General features: G+C 35.2%; 1 protein-coding gene and 1 pseudogene across 1 annotated transcript; one reads left to right on the top strand and one right to left on the bottom strand.

Moving 5' to 3' along the window:
• Positions 1-1,636: 1,636 nt before the first annotated feature.
• Positions 1,637-24,761, top strand: LOC131947899 (52 kDa repressor of the inhibitor of the protein kinase-like; the record flags this gene model as incomplete). Its single annotated transcript, XM_059309289.1, has 2 exons — positions 1,637-3,181; positions 24,543-24,761. Coding segments are annotated over exons 1-2 (1,764 nt in total), but the record flags the coding sequence as incomplete, so codon positions are not given.
• LOC131947900 (uncharacterized) lies at positions 8,945-9,033 on the bottom strand (annotated as a pseudogene).
• Positions 24,762-27,593: the final 2,832 nt, after the last annotated feature.

Below are 27,593 nucleotides of genomic sequence, written 5' to 3'. Positions count from 1 at the left end.
TTTGCAAAACGCGTCTACTAAGTCACATAAACATTCTAGTTGTAATTCCATGTTGAAAACAAACATATCATAACTACACGACCACAGACAATTAGTCAAACAATGCAACCAACAACACGTAAACACACCTCAACAGACAACCTGAGACTCAGCCCGATCAGAACGCGTAAACTGTACCTAAGGCAATGTATCGATACCAAGCCGACATGCTATTGATCAGTGGCGTAGGCAGGGGGGGGGGGGGTTAGGGGGGTTATAACCCCCCCCCCCATGTACCCCCAATATGACTACCTTTTTACGTTAAGCTACAGCTAATGACTTGTGTCGATATTATTTAGGGCTTAAACACTAAACACTTAACCTGGCAGCCTCTAGAACAACAATGTATATCATTGTGATGAGAATTGCCTATAGAATTTAGTTATGAATTTTATTATCGTGCTAAAGTTAAGTATAATAATCTGGAACGCAGTAGGCCAAGGGAAAGTTGGCCAAGGTTAGATCAGTTAAGGAGTGTCGAATGGGCAGGGGTGGGCTACGTGGGTAGGCCTTTGTTGTCTAATATGATTGTAGTGCAACCGGAAAGCGTCTAGAAATTAAAAAAAAAAAAAAAACAACGAAGGAATTGATTATTATTCGCATTGAGGTTCTATAATGTGTATGTTTTTACTACTTCAAAACATTTGAAATTCATTTCACTAATGGCGGATGAAACAGGGAAACTGAAAACTATTTAATTTTTAAAAACATAAGTAAACTGAAAATGATAAAGATGGCAGAGGACACAAGGTTATCAGTTAAAGGGTGTGACAGGGGGGGGGGGGGGTGAGGGTGGGTTTGAATACGGGTACGTCTCAATTACTACCGGATGCACATCTGGCAGGAAAGCGTGGGCTGGACCCACAATTGTTGACACAAAACTTAGTGTTGGTAGATATAAAAACTGCGTAGGTGGTTAAATATAGATGTAGAGCCAGGAACCTACAGTAGTCATTTTTAGACAGTCAGAAAAGAAAGACCAATAATTATTTATTTTCTTATTCGCATAGTCGTGTTTTAATGTGTATCTTTTTGATAATTAAAGCAATTTAAATTCATTTTAATGATGTCGGATGGAAAAATGAAATTTAAAACTACTTTATTAACTGATTTCTTTACAAAGAAAAATAAAACTGAAAATGATAAAAATGAAGATGGTACTATTGACTCTCAAACTACATTACATCAAGAAATTTCCATAAATTCAGCACCTTTGACTGTTTCTTATGCAAATGATATCGGCAATTTTATCAAAGGAGTTATTACAGATGATACACGGTTGTATTTATTAGAAAACATCTGGCGTCTTGAAGAACTTTTTAAATTTCCAGCAAGCGGACAAAGAAATTTAAAGTTTCAATATTCGTGGCTACTTAGGTGGAACTGGTTGACTTATTCCAAATTACTTGATGGCGCATTTTGCAAATATTGTGTTTTTTTTAGTTTGAATTATGGTGGTGTAGGTAGTCAGCCTTTAGGTAAGTTATCGAAAATTCCATTTTCAAACTGGAAAAAGGCAACAGACAAGTTTAATGAGCACCAGCAATGTGAATATCATAAAAGAGCAATTTTACTTTCCCAAAATCGTAAATCGGTTATGGAGAAAAAAATAGAACCTATTAACATCGCCTTGAACTCATCATTAAGTCAACAAATTCTAGAAAATCGTTTAAGGTTAGCGCCCATAATAGAAACTATAATTTTTTGCGGCCGACAAGGTCTTGCACTTAGGGGGCACAGGGATTTCGGAAATTTTCAGTTGGAGGATCCTGACGAAAATGATGGAAATTTTCGAGCTCTTTTGAGATACAAAGCCATGGGTGGAGACGAAACACTTAAACATCATCTAGAAAATTCTTCAAAAAATGCAAGATACTTAAGTCCCACCATTCAGAATGAAGTGATAAATGTGTGCAATAAATTAATTGTTCAAAAGATTGTTGCGAAAATTACTTCTGTTAAATTGTTTTCTGTCTTAGCCGATGAAACTAGTGATATAGCTGGTATGGAGCAATTTTCGTTGTGTGTTCGCTACTATGATAACGACATAAAGAAAATAAGGGAGGATTTCCTACAGTGTGTAGGTGTAACTGATCTAACAGGCAAAGGACTTGCAAATGTTTTAATGGACACTCTAGCAAATTTACACATAGACGGTAATTTTATGATAGGTCAAGGATATGATGGAGCCGCTGCAATGAGTGGTCGACTTCATGGGGCGCAACAATATGTTGCTGAGAAATTTGATTTGGCTATTTACGTGCATTGCGCATCTCACAGTCTAAACCTAGCACTTTCTGATGCCTGCGAACTACCAGCTGTGAGAAACTGTATGGGAATCCTTAATAGTACATACACATTTTTTAACACACCAAAACGACAATCTTTGCTTGCAAATTCAATAGAGAAATTAACACCTAAAGCATCAGCATCTCGACTTAAACGATTGTGCGCAACCAGATGGATTGAGCGTCATGAGTCTGTCAACGTTTTTATACAGCTTCAAAAAGCAACTGTTGATGCACTGGAAATTATGTCATCCTGGCACGATACAACAACTTCTTCAACAGCGGTTCAACTTTTAGGAGCAATTAGGAGTCTTGAGTTTCAAGTTTCTCTTAGAGTTATCTCAAAAATCTTTGCAATAACACTTCCTGTCAGCAGAATACTCCAAACAGAAAACTTTGATCTATCTGCGGCTCTAAAATTTACAGAAGATTCAAGTAGCCTACTAGTGAATATGCGGAAGGTTGCTGAATCAGAATTTACTACCGTATTTAATGAAGTCAAAGACATTTGTGAGGACTTCGACATAGATATACTTATTCCACGTCGAGCTGGAAAACAAATTCAACGCTGCAATGTTATGGCAAATACGCCTGAAGAGTATTACAGAATAGCTGTATTTATTCCTTTCCTTGATTCGGTTATATGTCAAATAGGAGACAGATTGTTAAAACATAAATCTGTTTTGAGAGGTTTTATGTGTCTTTTACCCAATGACTCGGGTTTTACCAAAGAACAGGAAAAGAATGCCATAATACTTATGCAAAAATATGAACGTTTGATTAACAGCAGTGTCATCGATGAAAGCATTGGAGAACTGAAACTGTGGTGGCGCCACATTATTACAAGTGGAAATGTACCGCAAAACGCTCATCAAGCTTTTTTAATGTGTGACGTAAAAATATTTCCAACAGTACACAAACTACTGCAAATATGTGTAACATTGCCTGTAACAACTGCCGTTAGCGAACGCTCTTTTTCCACTCTCAGACGGCTAAAAACGTACTTGCGAAATACTACTTGCGAGGATAGACTAAATGGAATGGCATTATTAAATATTCACCGACAAATTGAAATTTTAGCGGATGGGGTTCTTGATGAATTAGCCAAGAGTCCAAGAAGACTTGAACTACGATTATAGGTAAGTAATGTTATAAGTACTTTTATCTGTTTGCTGTGTTCTAGTACTGTTATTGCGTCTATATATATATATATATATATATATATATATATATATATATATATATATATATATATATAATACTGGAAAAAATTGGAACCCCCCCCCCCCCCCCATGAGACGATCCTGGCTACGCCACTGCTATTGATTGATTTAGTTTTATTTAAATGTTGAATCGAAAACCATTAGTCCATTCTAAATAAATCTCAAACGAATTTAGGAGAATCAGACTGCAATCACATACATGTATGGGTATCAAATCGATGACAGAGATGTACAGCCATGTGTAGTTAACTTAAATAATGAAACTAGATACAATCGAGCACATGCTAGTGCTTTAAGGACAACTCATCATACGAAGGCGTTAGTAAACACACGCGTTTTGTTAGGATAGGCAAGTGTCGCATCTCGTGGGTCATAGCCTGCCGATAAGAGCTTTTTTTCAGGATCTCTGTCCTTAGCTAGTCTTTCCAACTATCCACAGATGTATCCAGGCTAGTCTCTCCAACTGTCACCAGGAATATACATGCTAGTCTCACCAACTGTCCCCAGGTGTATTCAGGCTAGTTTCTCCAACGGTCCACAGGTGTATCAAATTTTCTTGATGTCTTCTCCCAGGTCAAGTATCTCCAAGGCCTATCTTGTTATGTTGTTTAAAAGCTTGATGGGTGTTTGGTCATCTCATTACCATTCTTCTTCATCTGGCAGCTGGTGTGTTTGTTGCCATGGTACATCATTTGTGATAGTGTTGGTCAGCGTACTGTCACACAACAGACCACAGATTAGTATATATCCTCCCCTCTCTGTACACACAGCTCTTCCTAAGTAAATAACAACAAGATGTCTTTCACTTAGCAATTACCTGGTTGGATCTTCTTAATTAGTAAGAATGGGATTGTGAAAGATTGAACAAACTGCAAAATCAAACGACTGCTGCCTTTCAGTGTGTTCTTTGTTGGACAATAGCTAAAGAAGCAAACCCAAAAAAAAAATGCAAGCTGAAATCGGAGTTGATGGCCTCAATGGCGCACAACCAGTTGACACATATACTTAATTGTGTTCGAGGGGATCCCTTCCAACACTAAAATTAAGAGCGACGAAGAAGAAGAAAGAAGAACAAACTGCTACAGCAACATTATCACTCGCATGTATTCATGTATGATGGGGACAAATCAATCAATCAAAACAAAAATCTCGACTAATTAACTTCTAAGAAAACAGCTGTCACAATTTAAATACCTGGATCGCAACTGAGGATCTCAAAAGCAACACGCTTTCATTGTCTCAATGAATGAATGATCAGGGAGACTTGACTACAATACTTGTGGTCTTGCGATAATTCCTGGATTCTGATTATGTTTGCAACATGAAGCTACATGAAAAACATCCGCACTATTTGCACATGAATGTTTTCTATTATGAACTTACGGGCAGGTGACTCTAGAGCAATTATACTCGATTGATGGGATTTGGCTACAGAAGGTTTATTTTATTCTAGTGCGGTTTGATCAAACTGAATTGTAATTCGTGGTTATTTGTGTGCGTGTGCGTATGTGCTAACGCCTGCGTGAACATGTGTGTGTACAATTGCGTGTAGGTTTACGTGTGCGTGAACTTGTACGTGTACGTGTGCGTGAAAGTATACATGTGCGTACAATCTTCTGAGTGGGTCAGTATACCTTCAGGCCACTGATCACTTTATTAGCAAATTGTTACATGTATAAATAACACTACAACACAACATGGATCAAACACACTTGAGCTCTCCATATATAAGAATTGTTTCTGTGGTACTGTGATAATCGGTGAAATCAGGGGCGTAGCGAGGGGGGGGGGGGGCGGGGGGTGCGGACCGCACCGGGTGACACCATTTAGGGGGGTGACACCAAGGCAAAAAATAGAAAAATATATAGAAAAAAACTCGAGGGGGGGGGTGCAAATCGAAAGTTTGAGGGGGGGTGCAAATCGAAAATTTGAAAGTTTGTCCCTGGGAAGGGTCTCTATGCCTCTGGGGGGGGGGGGGTGACACCATTAAGTGCCGCACCGGGTGACACCCGACCTCGCTACGCCACTGGGTGAAATCAGTCATTCGACTATTCTGACAACTGGTTTAAACGACAATTGCAACAACATAATTAATTATTGTATCAACATAATGCCTGCAAAATTGAACACACGCAACTTTAAATTGAGTTGCATTAAACCCGCTAATAAAGAGACGCCTTCGTGTCTTACAAAGTTGCATATTTTCTATTATAGTTCATTTGAAATGTATCCCTACCCCATAGTATTCAATATAATGTCGCCAATTTAAAAAAAAAAATTAATCTGGTGCAAATAAGTATTTACCAATATTTGTTTCCTTGTTTGGAAATCGTACAAGGGAAGTAAATACATACTATATAGAACATGTTGGTAAAGGAATTGGAAACAAAATAAAATAGACAATACTCATTGATTTATGGAATATAACACAATCAACAATAACGTGATTCAAACACTATGCAAAAAACGGCAGATTTGCGTTTGTTTTATATTTTAAATTTTATTGTAATTTCAAACAGAAACACAACATCTTTGTTTTTAATTCATTTGAAGGACACGCGAAGATATCGCTGAATCAATGCTTCCATATAGACGTCAAATATAATTCAAATATAATATATTTAACATAAAAAAAAAAAAAAAAAAAAATATATATATATATATATATATATATATATATATATATATATATATATATATATATATATATATATATATATATATAGGCCTATATTTAACATAAAATAATAATTTTTTTTTTTTAAAGTTTGATCTTGAGTATTACAACTTTAACTTAAACTTACAACTATCTGTTCGGTGGCCAGTTTCTTCCAGTTATCTCTCCCCCCCCCCCCTCCAAACGAAATATAATTTATATAGAATTATATACACATTTCAAGTGACCCCCCCCTCCCAACGAAATATAATTTATATAGAATTATATACATATTTCAAGTGACTCCCCCACCCCTACCCCGAGGAAAAAAATCTGAAAGAAACACAGTCGGGGGCAGACAATATACACTCGAGGTCCAAGTTTGCTCTCAAATTGTTCTTCACGTATTTCATTCTTGAAAATGTTTGTTCACACAGGTATATTGTTCCAAAATGTGAAAAGTAATTTGATGCGAAAGTTTTAATATTAGGAAAAACTTATGAAAACCCACCCGCCCTTCTTTGAACTTAACTAAGAGTGTCATTTTCTTACAATTCAATGACCTCCAGCTGCAGTTTATCTTGGCAATTGGCCACATTTTCTTCAGATGGGTTTTGAAATTTCAGCTGGGGTTCTTTGACGTGGGGAACTTAGCTGTTGCTTGAGCCATGAAGACCTTGCACTGCTGAAAGTGCGTCAAGTTGTTGGCCTGTACTTGTACCAAAACATGACAAGTTTGGATTTGAAGGCCTTACGTTGGGTATATAGATCAGAAACTAGGTTTCCTTCTCTTGAAGTCTTTAGCAGACCACAATTTCTATACCCACTCTTCATCAGACATTAATGGCTGTTGTTTGCCTTTACTTACCAGGCAGTTAACTATTTCCTTTCTTAACTTAAATACTCTGCTCAGAACTTTCTCACAACTTTGCCATTTAACTGCTGTGTAATATGGTAAATCTTGAGATTCTGTGTTTGTTTCTTTAGACATGTCTCTGAACTATCGATGGTTGAGCCCATGTGACCTTGTTAAATTCACCATCTTCACCACACGATTCAGTACTCCGCTAATGTCCATATATTTAACACACAAAGATTAATGGAGAGTAATACAGTGCAGGAACATTGATTGTAGAATGTTTTTCTCATTCGCTTGTTCAACCAACCATTTCTTTATGCTAATCATGTATTTTCCCCCATTGACAGTCAGTTAACAAGCTAGTCTAGTCCAATTTATAATCAGCAACTATTTTTTTAACATGTGTTTTTTATTAATATATATATTGAAAGGCTAAGAAAAGAATACGTTTGCGTTTTTGTTATTTTTGTTATTTTTTTACCGTTGTTGTTATGTTGTTAGCGACCCTACAACTGCGTTGTTGTCAGCACGGGTCAAATATTTGCATCACACAACAAGCCGTTTTCTTAAATAGCTATATTAACAGAAAGGCGAAGGCGAATAGGTGCCGTGTGAAATGGTAGGTTCCAACCCCGTTGGTGTCTGACTGCTTGTCTTTACGTGGACTATTTTCTGTACCTTTGTCTACCCTTGGCGTTGAAATATCACTTTCTGTTAATATTGCTATTTCAGTTACAACGCCTGCTTCCACCCCCCTACGCCGTTTTCTTATGAACATAGATAACTGCCACACACCCCCACCACACCTATCTGTTTAGTCTGCTTAAATTCTGTTAATAAAAAGTAATGGACACATTTAAAAATGAGATCCATTACTTGTCAAATCAAGGCATGCATTTTATGGCCTGCAATTCTAGATGTAGATCTGAATCTGGATCTTCTAAATTCTAGATCTAAGGCAAAATTAGACATAGACAGATCTAGACCCTAACAAAGATCTAGAATCTATTCCAATAATACATTTCTATATTAAACTATTTCAGGCCTAAATTACTTTATTGAAATCTTTGTTTAGCTATATATATATATATATATATATATATATATATATATATATATATATATATATATATATATATATATATATATATATATATATATATATATATATGTATACAAAGCAAAGTTGTCGGGTGCCCTAAAGGGCACTTCCCGGCACCACAGGCGCTTCAAATTTTGGCAGGATGCTGCCTTGTGGCGACAGAACACGGGGCCGGTCGCGGTTGGCCGAAAGGTCCACGATGATGGGGTCAAAACTCACCTCTACTGACCGTCGCCTCATATGACCTATATATCGAAAAAAAATGCCCATGTAGGAACAACAATTTAAAATTAGCGTTACTGTTTAAACGTAAGAACTACACATAACAGCCAATCACTAATAACTTAAGCATTCAAATTCTCAATGCTTTTGAAAACCTAAGCAAAGCTAGGCAGCATGCCTAGTATTACTAAGAAAAGGCTTTCGATGTAGAGAATGATATGTTGTTTGTAATGAAAAGGGAAAATACACATAGTTATGCGTAGTTGATCTTTGAGAGATGATGAGTTTGATTTGCTGGTAGGCCCTATTTGTGACGGAACCTCCCATCTAAGATTTCTCCTAGGTGGGTGTCGTCAAGCTGAAAAAAATAGAGATTGAAAATTAGCCACTCGTACATTTGAAGCCACCCAATACAAGTACTGGGTGACTCATCCCGAGGGCATGGTGTACTTCGAGGGATGTGTGTGCGCAACCCCACAGCGATCGATGGCGAGATTTGCAATTGATGAGTTGAGCAGTAGATTGACAGCCTCTCGACCCCGGCAGCCAGCCCTAAGAGGGTCTGACTAACCAAATGACTAAGATTTATGTAGATCCATAACAGATACTACACTTTGATCTTAGCCAAAATGCTGAGAAGCGATGGAAACCAGAAAATCATAAAGAACTCAAGAAGGTTTAACCCATCAGGACGCAAATGCAATAATATAAAGAATCTGAAGGAAATGCAAAAATTGTTTAAACATTTCAATTCTTTTTGTACTATGTATGTAACACACTTCGCTACAAGGCGTCGTTTTTGAATAAATATATTTTTAAATAGACTTATTCATTAATTTTTTCATAAATATAAATTTAGTATGCTTATTTAAATTTGTTTTATTCTATGAAATAAAAATTCTGCTTCTATTTGAATTGTATCCGTTTCATTGAATGTAATACGTTTGTTAAATACAAAGCTAATTATTTCCCTTGCAAATTTCTACACATGTTTGAAAATTATTGTTGCATACTTTAGCTGCCTTGGTAAACTAAAAAAATACAAATAAATAAAATAAAACAATTTTAAAAAAAATATATTTTAAAAAAAAAATATGTATACACTACAATGCAACTAATCGTATAAACACATTTAAATTGAACTAAATAGAAAATATGTCTTCATTTAAGATACGTAGGCGTTACGTTAGAACCGGGTCAGATGTAGGTAAATATAAAGGTGTGTGTGATTTATATATGACAGACATCAGGGGCGTAGCGAGGGGGGGGGGGTGCGGACCGCACCGGGTGACACCATTTAGGGGGTGACACCAAGGCAAAAAATAACACAATATATAGAAAAACTTGAGGGGGGTGGGGGTGCAAATCGAAAGTTTGAGGGGGGTGCAAATCGAAGACTTGAGGGAGGGGGGTGCAAATCGAAAATTTGAAAGTTTGTCCACGGGAAGGGTCGCTACGCCTCTGGGGGTGACACCATTAAGTGCCGCACCGGGTTACACCCGACCTCGCTACGCCACTGACAGACATTATATTGATTTAATTATTCATCAAGTTATTGAAGCTGTATTTTATAGTAGATACCATAATGGTTGGAGTAGTCGAACGATTGAATGCACCATTTCACTTATCGGCCTTTGGCATCAAAATGTAATGTTTGTTATTGGTTCCTTACGGAGGTCTTACCTATGGCCCCAGTTTTTCTAACCTTTGACAGGTACCCGTCTGAGATGGGTGGACTAATGAACAATGATAATGTACTTCGAGAAACTTAATCATTATTTGTTCCGTTGTAAAATTTAAAACGTGGGTCTAGTTTTGTTGAAAATAGACATACCATTGGTTTAAATAACATCGGTCGAATGAATTTGCATACTGTGATGGGGGGATTTTATAAATGTAAGCGTTATATAGCATCTATATGTTCTGACTTCTAAATAGTGTATTAAACACGCGCACAATACTCTCGCACCAAATCGTCTACCATCAAGTTCACACCGTCCTTAGTAACCTCTACTAGTCTTGTCTAATTATATCTAGATCTTTCTACGCCATGACATATACCATTAGTGACGCTGATAATACAGTAAATACTATTTAAAAAAAAAAAAAAGTTCTGTATACGTTTCAACTTTTTCTTTTAGGTAAAACGATCTTTTTTTTTACCCCATTAAATTAATGGATACACCTTTATGATTCATATTTTGATATGTGAAAGTTCAGTTAATCACATTCTCCATTGTTTTAGTTGTAATTGTTTAAAGTATTAGTAGCTAGTGCAATAAGTTGCCAACCTCTATGAATAATACACGATAAATTGTATCCAAAGAAATAACTAACACCCGGATGAGAAACACATCACAATAAAACATTTCGTGGGTTTCGCGAAATACTTAAAAGCAGCTTCTAAATTAGTTTTTGTGAAGCAATACACACTATTAGTCTACACCTGAATAATTTTGAAAAAAAAATGACAGTAATATGTGATGTATAATTTAATGTATTATTGTAGCTCATGTTAATAAATAATGTGTTTGTTGCGGTGGGGTAGAGGGTTTTTAGCGATGCGTATAAATCTGCGGATGCCAGATGCCAATCTCACAATAGAGTCAATGTTCAAGTTTGTTTATAGGCTAGTTCTCTCAACGGCTTGCCCGACAATGTACAACCCACCCACCTCCCCAATAAAAAATGTTTGGGGCCTGTTTTGGATTTTTTTAAATACTTCTACAGTAGAAAATAAACTGGAAAATTGTTTTTTAAGTATAAATAATAAAATGTCAACGTTCAAGTTTATAAATAGGCTAATTCTCTCAACGGCTTGCCCGACAATGCAACAATGTCTATAGTGTTATTAATACCGATGGCCCTTGTACAACTCTACCCTCCAGAGTAAGAAAGATCAGGGGGCCTTTTTTGAAATTTTGATTACTTCTACAGCAGAAAAGAAACTGGATTTCCGAATTCTTTTAAAGATTATTTTTATTTTACAAATATTAACATTCCATTGTAAAAGTTTTTAAAAAATTAAAGAGGGAAAAGGGCCCCTATTTGCCTTGGGCTTACGCTAGCTTTACGGTAGCTACGCCACTGCCGCAATAATAATGTGTATCTATATCAATATCAGCGTCCTTACTACATGTGAGTTTTATGACAATCAAAAGTCATCTTCTTCAAGGAATAATAGTTACGTCATCAATCGGACTCGACATCAGGTGTTAACTAGGCGAAGCAATTTCGAAAAACAAACCACTGTTGTACTATTCGATTTCAGACCGATGTTTTAGATTTTATTTTTATTTGTTTACTTCTTTTTTTTTTTTTTTTTATTTTATTTTTTTTTATTTTTTTTTTTTTTTATTACTTGTAATAATCAAAGAAAAACAGCAACATCTGATGGACCGTCAATTCAACAGATTTATTCGAATGTCTTTGAAAAATGTAAACACATTCGATAAAGCTTTTTGAGTTTTAAAATACAGACAACGTTAAATAAAAACAAAACTAACCAAACAAATCATTCATTCTCCTTTCAAAATTTTATTATGTAACTGTTAATTTCAATTTATTTGTCAGGCATAATGATTTGGTTCATGTTTGTTATATATTTTATTTTGCATGACTAGTGATACAAACTAGAAGCGCTTTATCTCCCTTATAATTGTGGTGGGATGAAATGGGATGTAATAGCAAAAAAATTATAAATGTGTGTCCGATATAAATTGTATTGGAAATAAGAACATACCGTCATGTCACGAGGTAGTCGATAAGTTGATACCGCGTCAAACATCAAGCTTATATTCTTGTATGGTTTTTGTTTACAATTTACCAAAACATCCTACCGAATATTCACCATATCTACTTATATAAGGGCAGCGTGAAATTTAAGACTGTTAAAGTGAAGCCAACTTAAACGTCGCACTTATATTTTGCATTTGCGTAACGCGTTTAACATTATCCATGAAACTGTTTAGCTTTTTTTAGCTTTTGGCTGTAGCTGCAATGATATTACTCTTTGTTGTTTCCAATACAAGTGATACATAGACTTTAGATATACGTTGTCTGTATTTGATCGATTTGATTGGATATCCCGGATTTTAGATTTAAAATAACGAAACTCTATTCTAGAATTAAGAATACATAATTAGTAATTGATTTCTTTTATTGGACTATTTTAGTCCTTACATATTTCATATTAATACGTGTTAATATTTGTTACTTACGGTTTCTTATTTCTACTGAGTTAGACGTTAGGTTACTTGTCTGATTTAAATCAATTGTTTCACAACATAGAGCTCGAAGATTATACAAAGACTAAGTAACACATAATCGTTTTTTATACCAATTAGTAGTTGGAAACTCTAATAAATATAAGAAAGTATTAATACATCTATATATAAAATTATCTTCTTGGATACGCTAGAAAACACCAAGCTGTAAGCGCGACTAGCAGCCCCCTCTCTTACTCGCTAAGCATATCCATACCACCCCCACCCCCACATGGTCCGGTGAGTTGTGGTTCACGCTAAATGTTTACAATCGTAGAGCCGGGTTTAGTGACAGCTATTAGGGGCAGATGATTTCGTTTGAAACGACTATAAACTTAGTGGAGGTAACTAAGAGGAGGCTGCTCTCACAGGGGGGGGGGGGCAGTGGTAAGGTAGGGGTTGAGGGAAATGAGGGTGGGGGCGGTGGGTTATCGTCTTTAACAACCTACTGATTTTGTTTTAAAGCAAATATTTTCAGTGGCAGCATTGGTACTGTCGAATTCACAAATTATGAATTACTTAAAAGTAGAAAATAAAACAACGAAATAGCGGCGTATGATACGCCGTGGGTCGGCTCGTTTATTTTATTTTAAGTGTAGATCGTCGTATTAGTAGATCGTACATATTTTGTTCTTATTAAAATGATTTTAGCAATGATTACATTGAATTTGGAGCATTTCCAAAAATGTTAATGAATTCGGTTAAGCAACTAATTAAAGTAAAGCATTTTGTTGTACCGTGTCATCTATCTACTAAAACAAAATGCGTGGATTATAGAATTGTTCGAAGTGAAGTAACTGTGTTTTTAATCTTACCCATTTTAAACAAAACACATTCTTGAGTTCACACTTTGATCAAACGAATGAAAGTTTATTGTCGATGTAGAGTGAAATTGATGGATCCCTTATAGCTATGTTGCGCTCGATATGTTAGGGTGTATATATTTAAATTATACATATAGCTATGATGTCCTTATGTATTAGGGTGTATAATATATTTACCTACGTACGGCTGTGTTAGGGTGTCATTATATGTTTAAATATAGACGGCTAAGTTATAGTGACATACGTGTATATAGTGTACGGCCTGCATAACATGTAAATTTGTGTGTTAAGGTGTAACATGTTAACATATGTATGGCAGTGTTACGGTGTAATATATTTACATATGTGCAATGATTTTAAAAGTTGAATAGTAGACATGGTCACACTGACAGAGAATCTTCACTGAAGTTGACTTAACATTGGCGATTCACACAAAACTAAATATATTTCTAAAAATTTAGGGATGCGCAATTTCTGCCTTGGTTGAGGTAATAGTTAAGGTGCTTCATTCTCCCCTAAAATTATATCACACCTCATTTTACCAAACCCCTCCATCAAAATTATTTTTTATACATATTTTTTCAACTGAAATCTTAATTAAGCTCGATTTTCTTGACAACGCAAATAAAATTAAAACTCATTTTCTAGTTTTTACTGCAATAACGTTTGATTCTTTTTCTCTCCATCATCATCAATCCCTCCTCATCTATCCCCTCCCCTCTCCAGATATGTCGTCATGTATAGACGATCCATTATATAAATTGATATACATACATCTCAACACATTATGGGTTCTACTTTAAATAGTGAAGCAAAACAATACACATCACAAAAAAAGGATAGCAATGTACATTATTATTGGTAATTTGAGGAATGTTTTCTGTTCTCAATAAGTATGTTCTTTTATATATATAATACAGGAATAGGGATATTACACCCGTTAACAATAATCATTATTGCACAATGTACACTGACAGATATCCTCGCTTGCCTTGAAACAAGTAGAAATTAATACTGTTGTGTTCATTGTTTGCAATTACAGAAATTATTTAAACAAAAAACAAGGATACCTCTGTTATTTTTTTGTTATATTATTTAAAACACTTTATTGTAGAATATATGTCTAATTTTACGAAAAATTAGTAAGTCTCTTTGATTTATTTATTTGTTTAGAATTCGTTTACCAAATTATTTCCCTTGCACATTAACCAAACAAGAAAAAATTTTTGGTAAATATCAGCATCGGAAGAATGAAACAAACGAATTATGGGCGACATTGTATCGAATCATATGGATACATTTAACATAAACTAATATATAAACTATGTAACTATGTAAGATACGTATGCGTTACTAAAAGAGATGGTCAAATGCAGTGGCGTAGCTACCGTAAAGCTAGCGTAAGCAAGGCATCTGGGCCCGAGGCAAATAGAGGTCCTTTTACCTCTTAAAAAAAAAAAAACTTTTTCACTGGAATTTTAATATTTGTTTAGGGAAGATAATTTTAAAAAGAAAATGTAAATACAGTTTATTTTCTACTCTAGAAAAATTAATAGTCCCAAAAAGCAGTGTTTCTTCCAGACTTTTTTCTCCGGGGGGGGGGGGGGGCACTTGAAATCTTCGGGGGGGGGGGGGCGGTAAACTTTCTTCGGGGTGGGGGGCGGTAAAATTTTTTCCGAAGAGATGCCTGGAAGAAACTCTGCCAAAAAGGCCCCAGTCCTTTCTTACTGTACAGACAGTGGCATTCAGTGGGCGGGGGGGGGGGGGGTCGAATAGGGCCCATCCGTAATAATTACACTACTAGCGTAGTGCATTGTCGGGCGAGCCATTGAGAGAATTAGCCTATACATGAACTTCGACTTTTTTGTGAGATTGTACATGTATCGCAACAAACCTCAAGTTACTAGGAAATTACCTACACCTTGCTCCCATCTGTCTGCCCTCCCTGACATTCCATCCTACTAAGCATTCATGATAACAATTTAACCATTTAAAAAAATAACAACCACGGACAGTGTTTTCATAACAACATAAGTATAACATTTGACATTTTTTTTTACCTTTTTAAGTACTTTATGTTTGTTGATCTAATTTATATTTAAATAATATGGCACTAATAAAACTATACGTTTTTGGCCTTTAACCAATCGCCAAGAACGTTTGTGAAGTTATTAAGAATACGGCATGGCAGTGGTTTTCCCCAGATATTTTTCTAGAAAAGTACCTGAATGAAACTCTGATATTTGGGAAGGTTTCTGTCGTTAATTTTTTTATTTTTTCGTGTAACACGATGCGCCCCTGGCTCCGCCCCCCCCCCCTCCCCATGAACACTACGGTGACTAAATTCGTTTTAATGAGCGAAATCCACTGGGAATACAGAGGATCCCTAAAAATCGATTACTAAATCGAATAAGGGGTGTCCTCCAGCGCATCAGCAGTAGTAAAAGTTGTTCGTCTCGATATGGCCAGCAGCTACCTGAGTGCAAGGGATCCGTGGATTGCACGTCCTGCATGGGTACTACTTATTCAACGATCAAACTGCAACAGGGACGGATGACACCAAGCACAAGAGCACCCTACACTAGGGACACGGGGGCCTCTACGCTAGATGATTTAAACCGAACCAGGTGTTGCATCCGTCTACCTACGGTAGTGTAACCAGTAGCCCCTGTGACGTCGGTAGGCGGTCGTCAAAAGGTATTCAACCTCCCTATTACGGAGGATGATTAACGTGCACTCAATGCTTTTATACAGCACGGCTAAGGGCGTCTGAGCGGTATTGTTGGCAAACCCGCGCCCCAGCAACACCGTTTAAAAAAAAATAGTAGTGGCGATTTTTACATTTGAACTATCTCGTTTTTAGCAAGCAAGGTCACACGAATTATGTTTATACTTTTAAAGGCATATGTGTGTTTTATTCTAAAACTTTCAGAAGAAAAAACCAATACAATTTAACACTTACATTGCTCAACAAGACGAATAGTAAAGTAGACTTAAATTGCTATAATCACTATTTTGTTTTGTAATTCGATGCTAGAAATGTTACTAACATTTAAACACAGTTCAAACAAATGATTAGTAACAGTAGCAGTGTTGTATATTTTTGTGAAGAGAGCATTGGATTAGTAACAGTAGCAGTGTTGTATATTTATGTGAAGAAAACATTGGATTAGTAACAGTAGCAGTGTTGTATATTTATGTGAAGAAAGCATTGTATTAGTAACAGAAGCGGTGTTGTATATTTATGTGAAGAAAGCACGTAAAATCAGCATAGAGACCGGATATTATTAGGAGCTAGTTGAGATGGTGTAAGTTGTGTAGAGTAGGGTAAGAGAGAATAGAGCTAGTTGAGATGGTCTAAGTTGTGTATAGTAGGTTAAGAGAGAATAGAGATAGTTGAGATGGTCTAAGTTGTGTATAGTAGGGTAAGAGAGAATAGAGTTAGTTGAGATGGTCTAAGTTGTGTATAGTAGGGTAAGAGAGAATAGAGATAGTTGAGATGGTCTAAGTTGTGTATAGTAGGGTAAGAGAGAATAGAGCTAGTTGAGATGGTCTAAGTTGTTTATAGTAGGGTAAGAGACAATATAAGATTTATTTTGTGCAAATAAAGAAACATGATAACATATTTTAAAATGGACTTCATCTTACACACTGTGCCAGGCTATACACAATTAAAAACAAATAGGTCTACAGTGTGTGCATCATTTTACACATACCATTCCGTATGTACTAATTATTTGTTTATCGTAACAACTAATAACTTGGTTATTACAATGCATGCCAGGAACCCATTGAGTTTAGGATAACTTAACACAATCAAAACAACATAGAAAACTTCCAACTATCTTCAATAAATCATCTTCAGGCAATAATGTTATATGTATTATTTTAAGATTGACTTCGGATACATATAAAAAACGAAAAATAATTTACCTATTTAATGTAGATTTCAAACATATGTAAATTAAATTGCTAGAACTATGTTTAAAGTCGTCAATTAGAGGCTTATTTCTTATTTAACCAGCTGATTCTGTATCTGATGTGCACGCCTCTGCTTTAAAATATTATGAGCAAATAGATTAATATGAGGCTGTTAAATTCTGACATAATCAAGTGATTCTAACTCATTTGAAAAGAACATAGATAAGTTTTTACTGAGATTATGCTAATCGAAAGATCGATTTTTTTTGTTTTACTTAAGTCTTCTACTTGTATATATGGAGAGGGGTGGTGGTGGGGTAGTTATATATGGTTATCAAGTGATTGCATGTTGTGTGCTATGAGTATTGACCCGTGCTTAAACACGACAATACGATTAAAAAGACTCAGCTGTTTACTCGACTACACAATGTATCTATATCAAGTCATACCGAATCATCGTATAAAAAATACACGATATTCACAATTCAAGATATATGAAGCATATAGCACATCCAACACACGATATACCAAACTCACGACATTTCTAAATGCGGATAAACCAAACTTACATTATACAAAACCCACAATATTTTCCTGATGTCATACAGTCAGCAATTCAATCACAAACTACTAGCAGCGTGTGAGTGTGTGTCGCTATTAAACTACACTACTATGTATAGATGAGGGGAGGTGTATTAGGTCTATAACATCATCGTCTACCCCGGGGAAGTTAAAAAACAACAGATACAATTTATCAACAAATTATATAAACACTTGCCCGAATAACATTATACTACGTTTAAATCTAACGTTTGTATTGCACAGAGCAATTCTAGCCTAGATCATGTCAAGTTCTAGCATGTTAAAATACAAAGCCAAACACGTAGCTAGATTGTATCTAAATTAAGATTAAGATTCTAAAACAGTTAAGTTAGGAAAGGAAACTCAATTGTTTTAGAATCATAATATTGATTTAAATGGAACCTTGATACTTAATTGGCTATGTATTTTAATATTCTAGAGCTTGAAATGATCTAGAAATAATATATAATGTATTAAAGACGTATAGTAATCGTAAACAAACATTGAATGTGACGTAGTTTATGGACAATACATTATACAACTTGTACGAGAAACAGAAACATAGGTCAGGAACACGAGAAACTACATGCCTGTATGAATATTCATAATTTAATGCACCGTAGAAGTACCGGGCATAATAATTTATAATTTATAATTTATAAATTAAATCGGGATGTTGGCAGGTGGGGGTATATAATGCCATTATCCTTGATAATGTAATTACAATTTTAATTTTAAAAAAATTGAAACTGCAAAATTGTGTTAGGGTGTCATAATATGTATACATATGTTCGGCTATGCTATGTACGGCCTACATAACATTTAATATTGTTTGTTTTGGTGTTAATATATGTATGATTTTGTTACTGTCTAATTGTTTGCATATGTATAACCAACCTAACAATGATCTTAAAAGTTTAACATAAGAGTTTACATTGAGACATTGTCAAATTGACATAGACTGTTGAATAGAAGACTTTACATTGAAACATTGTCACATTGACAGAGAAAGTAAATAGAAGACTTTACAATGAGACATGCTCACCCTGACATAGACAGTAAATAGAAGACTTTACATTGTGAAATTGTCACTCTGTTGGCGTTTCCAATGAATACAGTTGACTTTAACATTGATGATTAAACCAATAGTAAAGACATTTTCAAAATCTGAAGATAAGCAACTTATGTCTTTGTTGTGGTCATGGTCAATACTTGATTTCTCCTACCCTAAAATGATAGCACACTTCATTTTACCAAACACCTCACTCAAAATTACATTATACAGCCGTTTATTTTATGTTGTTTTGTTTTCGATGTTTTTTTCTTTGTAAATCTTAATTAAGCTCGATTTTGTTGACAATGCAAAATAAATGTTAAAACTCATTTTCTAGTTTTTACTGCAAAAACGTGTATTTTCCTTTTTTTCTCCATCGCCACCAAACCCTCGTCTTCTAACCCTCCCCTCTTCAGATATGTTGTTATGTATAGAGGATCTCTTTAATAGCTGGTACTCTGTTGTAAGCGAAAAATGATATGCATACAGTTCAACACATTATGAGTTCTACTGGTAATAGTGAAGCAATACAATACACATTACCATGAAAAAGGATGGCAATGTACAGAATTCTTGATTTTTGATTGTTTTAAATTCAAATATAAAATAAATATGGATTATCTTAAAATGAGTAGGGTAATTACATCAAGCAAAAGAAAAGAAGCCGCAACATTGATAAAGCGATATCTTCGCTTGGCTTTCAAAATAGTTTAAAACATAGCTACTGTGTTCATTTTTGCAAATACAGTAATAGTTCAACATAAAACAATGAAACATCTATAGCTTTACTATCTTTTTAAAAAAATTTAAATATTTTTGGTATGTAATATTTCAAACATGTATTAATTTGACTGATTTTTTAAAATATTTTATTTCTTTAATAAAAGGGTATATTAAATAGGTAATTAATTCCCTTGCACAATATCCAAAGAAGAAAAAAAAATATTGGTAAATAATTTTTTGCTAACACCTGACTGTCTACTAACACTATCTAACTACAACTAACACTAGAATTCTCCCTACACACTTCTATGATCATCCCTAACACTATCTACTTCTAACTCTCTACATTTTCCCCCTAGCGCTACCTCTCTCTAACTGCTGACGTAACTGCTGACCCACGCTTCAGTGGTCATCTGACCGTATCACTTGACCGGTCATCTCATGTAATGTTGGTCTATCTAACTACACTATGCTCTGTTTCGGCTTACGTCTACTTGACTTCTATAACTTAAACTTGCGTCATCATAGGTCATATTACCATTAGCGAACAAATACAACAAGTAAATACATTTGTGATAAGATTTTGTTATCGAGTATATTCCATGGGTCGTGAGATATAATTCCTTTTTTCATAAAAAGGGGAAGTAGATACGACTTTCTTGGTTTTACTAGATATTTCCGCTGTTGTATCCCTTTGACAGCTTGTCTAAAGAAGGAGAATTAAGGATGAATAAACAATAGGTTTCAAGCCAGGACACACGTTTCCTTGTATGGCGATAAGGAAGTTGAGATGATAAATGAATTATGTTTACATCTAAAAAAGTTTTAACATCTATAATAATAGTTTCGCTGTCTGTCTATCTATCTATCTATCTATCTATCTATCTATCTGTCTGACAAGAACGCTCTAGAGAAAACACAAGGAATTTAAAAACCTGCACAGTAATTCAAAAAACGAAATATGACGTCGACACATTTAGCGTAGAGTAGAACATAATCTCAAACCAGAGAGTGCACACAGTAATGTAATGACGTCATTGAAACATTGAAAAAAAGGAAATGTTGTCTAATCTAAATGGTTTGCGTGAAGAGTTTCTTGCATACAATTCTTCGGGTAGGGGCGAAGCCCCACCCCCGCGTAAGAACGTCTGAGGGGGGTGGGGGTGGGGGTGGGGGGGGGTTGAGTGGGGGGGGGGTTGAGTGGGGGGGGGGGGTTGAGTGGGGGGGGGTGGTTTTAATTTAGACTTTTTCCTCCCCGGAGAGGGGTGGGGGTACTTGAAATTTTCGGGGGCGGGGGTAGAATTTTCGGGGAGGGGCGGACACTGGAAAAAGTATATAATTATATTTCGTTGAATGGGACGGTAGACATGTTTTTTTAGGGGGGGGGGGGGTTGTGGGTGGGGGGTGGGGGGAGGGGGGTGTGTGGGGGGGGATGGGGGTGAGTGGGGGGGGGGGGTGGTTTTAATTTAGACTTTTTCCTCCCCGGAGAGGGGTGGGGGTACTTGAAATTTTCGGGGGCGGGGGTAGAATTTTCGGGGAGGGGGCGGACACTGGAAAAAGTATATAATTATATTTTGTTGAATGGGACGGTAGACATGCTTTTTTTTGGGGGGGGGGTGGGTGGGGGGTGGGGGGGGTGGTGGTGTGTGTGTGGGGGGGGGTGGGGGTGAGTGGGGGGGTGGTTTTAATTTAGACTTTTTCCTCCCCGGAGAGGGGTGAGGGTACTTGAAATTTTCGGGGGCGGGTGTAGAATTTTCGGGGAGGGGGCGGACACTGGAAAAAGTATATAATTATATTTCGTTGAATGGGACGGTAGACATGTTTTTTGGGGGGGGGGGGGTGGGGGGTGGGGGGTGGTGTGTGTGTGGGGTGGTGTGTGTAGGGGTGGGGGTGGGGGGGTGGTGTGTGGAGGGGGTGGGGGGTTGGGGTGGTGTGGGTGGGGGTGTGGGTGGGGGTGGGGGTGGTGTGTGTGGGGGGGGTGGTTTTTGTTTAGAGAAAAGAGACAGCACTATCAACCTAGCGCCCGGTGTATCCTTCCTCAACGGGCCATTTTTCTCGTAAATATATAATAAACAATATAACTTCTTATTTATTCTTATTCATTTTGTTTTAATTTGATCTGAACAAGCAGTTGAACTCTGGCATGCATTTTGAACTGATTTATTTACGGCTTTTTTTGCCTTACAAATGAAATATGTTATTCTTTTTTTTTTACTCCATATTATTTTAATGATTTCATAATTTAATTTAATGTGTAGTTTATCTTGTGTATACCTTAGATAACCAACATAAAGAAAACATTGTATAGAGTATAAAATAAACTAATGAAATAGATGTAGATGATTTTGTCGGGTTTTAATAGACATTGTTGCCTGTGATACACCAACATTTCCAATTGTTTTTTACTAATTTTTTATTTTTATTTACTACATATTTGTCGAATCTTGTTTCATCTCTAATTAATTAATTATATGATTTAAAGTACACGATTTGGTGGCTTTTTTTCTCAAACTATTGGAGTCTAAAAATAGCTAGACTTACCAGTTCTGTGTTATTGTAATCGTAGTAACTTGAGCTACGTGACATATAACTCCTTGATGAGTATATATATATATATATATATATATATATATTTATATATATATATATATATATATATATATATATATATATATATATATACATAGATGTTCAGTTGAAATATTGTGTACACATAGATGTTTAGTTGACGGATTGTGTTCATATACATTTTTAGCTGACTAGATGTATCAACACACATGTTCAGCCCGTTTTTTTTCATCGCTCGTTTATGTGATATATTTTGTTAACATACAATATTACTATTGCTTACGTATCCATCAGACGCAACCGCAGGCGTTGACTAAGTGAATTGAAAGCTTTGGATTCTATTTAGACTTACACGTGATTTTGTTTAATATTATTATTCTTCTATTTTTTTTTAAATTAAAATAATTATGAGAGAAATTGTTAATTCGGGTTGAGCATTGATTTATCAACTTATTCGCATGTCTTTGAAAAGCATAAGCAAACGCAATAACGTTTTCAATAAATTGGCAAAAACAAACAATTGTTAGAAACAAAGAAACACTCACCTAAACAATTCATATTGTCTTTTAAAATTATTTTTGTAAATACTAATTTACTGTGCATATCCGTCTTAATTGTTTAACTAATTGTTATTTTTTTAAAAATCTTTTTTAGACTAGTGTTATGAATTGTAATTGTATTATTTCCCTTACATGTTAAAAATGAATGAATGGGAAGTAATTATTAACTGTTTTTTTTTTCATTGTTAAAAACATACATTTAAAACAAAAAATAATTTTTTAGCAAAATGTATATAGCCCTATAATAATTGTAAGAAAAAATAAAATATAATTTGTTCATTTTAGATATGTTAACCTCGAGTTGTGAGCGGGTTATACATGTTCAGAACGTGTAAACTATACCTACGGCAATGTATCGATCCTAAGCTGACTTTCTATGAAACGATTAAGTTTTATTTAGACCCCGAATGTATACCAGCCTCATCTCTAATGATAACTTTAAAAAATTGCCAAAACTAACTAAGGGGTGTAGCAAGATTATCTCTTTAGATGTGGTGACAAGCACAACACTTTGTTCACTACAATGTATACAATGTATTGCACTCTACTTCATAATAAATTACACCATTACCCTCATCTATTGAACGTTCAATTGTTTTAAGCTTGGTTGATGCTTATAGTCAGAAGTTTGCTGTGTTGTGTCGGTTGTGTTTATGTCGTCTCCTGTTTAGCAATTAATAATAACGTGCTTTAAGTACATGGGAGTGGGGGGGGGGGCAAAATGATTTAGCGGATAATCGTCCCTTAATAGCTACTGATATTGTTCTAAAGAAAAATATTTTCAGTCACAGCATTGGTAATGTCGAATTCACAAAATATGAACAATAGGAAATAAAAAAACTACATAAAGGCGTATGCTACGTCGCTGGTCAGCTCGTATGAAATAAATCAACAGTTAACGATGATTGATTTCGTTACATGTTTACATTTGGTTATAAACTTTAGATGTGATGGCAAAGTAAAAAATAATGCATAGAATATGATTTCTACAGTTGACTGCCTCACAACAAAAACACACACACTTGTAGTTTCACACACTCGTGCCAATGAACTTTCCCACATACATATGAAGTAATTACTGCATGAATATTTGAATAACCTGTAAATATGTGAGATATGCTGTATGCTGTGTTTGTATGTTAATATGTTTACATGTGTACCTGCCATGGATTGTAAAAGACAAATTACAAATGAGCCTTGTACTCACATAGTCATGGCATTAGAATTAGATGCGACCATTTTAATTATGATTTTAAGTCCGTTTATATATTACAGACATTGCTGTCTTAACGGTTTAAATACACGTTTTTTTATAGATCTGCTTTTCCTCTTTGTTTTAATTTTTCTTTATTGTTAAGATTGTACTGCTTTTAACATCGCTTCTCGCCCTTTTGACTATGATTAAAGTGGCCTGTCCCAATAAATCTATTAGTTCAAGTCTCTCTACGATAACACCATTCGAGTCGAAGACGACCTGAGTTAGCACTAGATTTTAACATTTCGCCAACACAGTAATGTCATATGTAAGTATATTCAACACAAGCAACAATGGAGTTGCGCCCATTCATGATCCATCTACGGTGAAAGCTGTTGGGAGGAGCCTCTATGATTACGGTTAAATTTGCTCAATGAATTCATGGGTCCTTATCTTTTCAGATACAGCCAAGTCACCAACAATCTCAACCAAAATATCAGATGAAGATGGACCATCACCAAGACCAACGGCCACCACATTATTTATGGCCACATAATCCACAGTCTAATCAGCCCGCACCAGATCCTGCGACCCACACCTTCATTGTAGCAGATCTGAACAACACTAAAACACAACATGGACCCAACACACTTGAGCTATCCATGTACAAGAAAGATACTGTATGTGGCACTGCGATGACGAAATAGTGTAAAGTTGGTCAGCGATAAGCGATAGGTAGCGTAGGTCAACTAGACATTGGTCAAGCAGAACCAATATTATACAGTGAGGAACTGACCATTTACGTGAGATGATCAGCTGACCACTGAAGCGTCATTTGCGAGTTGGATGTAGATATCGTTTGGAGATTATTGGAGCGTTTTGTGGAAAATCGTGGATTAGCGAGCAGTAGCGGAGTTTGATATTTGTATGACGAAAGCGTTTGCAATCAGACTAAAGACCGAATTTTATTAGGAGCTAGTTGAGATGGTTAAATTAGTGTATAGTAGTGTAAGTGAGAATAGAAAATTTACGTTGTGCAAATATAGAAAATATATACAATATTTTGAAATTGACTTTTTACACAAAATGCCAAGCTATACGTATTTTTTTTTAAATAGGTCTACATTGTTTATATCATATTACACATACATTTCTGTATGTATGAATTATGTTTATCACAAGTAACAACTAATAACTTGGTTATTACAATGCATGCCAGGAACCCATCGAGTTAAGGAGAACTAAACACAATCCACACAGCATACAAAACGTCCAACTATCTTCAGGCAATAACGTTAAAGTATTATTTTAAAGGTGGGTGTTCTTAATTAATTAATTTTTTTTTTTTTTTTTTTGTATTTTAAACGACCATTTTACAGTAACTTTCCATTGAATTTTCCAAACAAAGGACGGGAGACAACTTAAGGACACAAAAACCGACTAATATATAAATAAACCAATTAGAAAAACAAACAAACATACATACATTATCTTTACATTCTATTAAAATTAATTATGTTAATTATTAAATACCTAACAAACTTAGTTGACTTTGAGCGATAAATAAATGCGTATGATACATTTAAAAAACGAACAGTTTGTACTTGTTTTAAGTAGATTTCAAAGACATGTACATTAAATAGATTAAATCATATCGACAATTACATTTCCATTATTGGCAAATTATTATAGCTATTTTTAACCAGCGGATATGTATCTAATGTGCTTACATCTGCTTTAAAATAGTATGAGAGAAAATATTAATCTGAGGCTGTTTCATTCTGACATAATCAAGTGAATGAGAAATATAATGCGTCTTCTAACTCAGTTGAAAAGAACATATATAGAATTTAACTAAGTTGATGCTAACCGAAATATCGTTTTTCTATATATGTATAGTTACTTGTATAGATCGGGGGGTAGCTATATATGGTTATCAGGTGACTGACTGTTGTGTGATGCGAATATTGAACCGTGCTCAAACTCGACAAAATGATTAAAAAGAAAGTTGTTCAACTACACAATGCACCCATCTCATGTCATGTTGAACCAACGTATAAAAATGCACGATTTTCACAATCCAAGATATATGAAACATAATATAAATCCAACACACGAAATACCCAACTCTTAAAATGCCCAAATCCTGATATATCAAATTTACATTATAAAAATAATCACGATTTAACAAACTCAGAATATTCCCAACTCATGATATGCTAAATAAAGGTATACCCAATTAAAGATATAAACAACTACATTTAGACTAAAATATTACATTCATTAAGGGGTGCTAGTTTTTACTTATGAATTTATACGCTACCGAAATAAAGACGAAAATAAATCGTATGTCATCAATGGTAGCACACGTGTCACCAATTGTTTTCCACAGGTCACCAAGTGTAACCAACAGGTCATCTATCGTAACACACAGGTCACCAATTATACCCCACATGACACCACCATTAGCCCAGTAACAGTAACCCTCGTGTATCTAATATTTGCCAATGTTGTCACCCTACAACATATTGCATTATCGTCTCTATAGACAAAAAAAAAATCCCCTGACACCTTATTTATCCTTATCCAACTCCAGCATGTGAGATAAATAGTTAAAGTAGAAGTAAGTAGAAGTCTCAAAAGCCCTAACCTAACTTATGGAAAGAATATCATGCGATGATAAAGGCCATCATTTCTAAGAGAGATTGTGACCGGTGTAGTATGTTCTTAGGCAGTTATGCAAAGTTGTATGTTTATACATACAAGTAAGGTCGTTCAACATAAAGGGTTTTTTATTTGCATTTTTTACATCGTCAGGGGATCCGGCTATGGCAAATAACGATGGATTAAAACAACATATTTATATCGCTCTATTAATATTTTTAATGATTTGTTTCGCTATTCATTAGAATATGAGTTAAGTTGTCTGTCCTGTATAAAGTGATAATATAATTGTTAATCACTAATTACAATAAAGTGATAGTATAATTGCTAATCACTAATTACAATAAATCGATACTCTTGAAACACGGTGTCTAAAGTTGAAATACAATTTAAGTTTTACAAAAAATATAACAATTTTATTCTGGCTTAAATTGCAAGTGTGTATGTCGTGTTGGGGTGGGGGAGGTGGGGAGGTCTCATTTGTGCCAATTCACCACTATATATAAGGTCGATATAGGTAACAGAAAAAACAAACAGTATATCGCACTATATGGTTGTTGTGCTATTGTTATAGAAATTTAAAGCAGAATAAATTGGACTGAGTTAACATGTTTAGGGCATGTAACCTTTAAAATCAGAATGTGAAATTAAACTCGTTATAAAAGCAACAGGCGACTTACATTAACCACCCATTATTTGCAAATGGGGAGTTTGCATCTAAAGCATGAGTGGTGGACATAATTAATAACAGATTAATTAATTAATAGTGTGAAACATTGAAATGTGACGTCGTTTATGGAGATTATCTGACACAACTAGTAAGATAAACAGAAACACAGATCAGGAAC

The sequence above is a fragment of the Physella acuta genome, unplaced genomic scaffold, assembly GCF_028476545.2.
Source record: "Physella acuta isolate Inbredline_101_S28 unplaced genomic scaffold, ASM2847654v3 ptg000614l, whole genome shotgun sequence".
NCBI lineage: Eukaryota > Metazoa > Mollusca > Gastropoda > Physidae > Physella > Physella acuta.
Note: the sequence above shows the minus strand (reverse complement) of the source record. Positions and strands in the feature narration are given on the sequence as shown.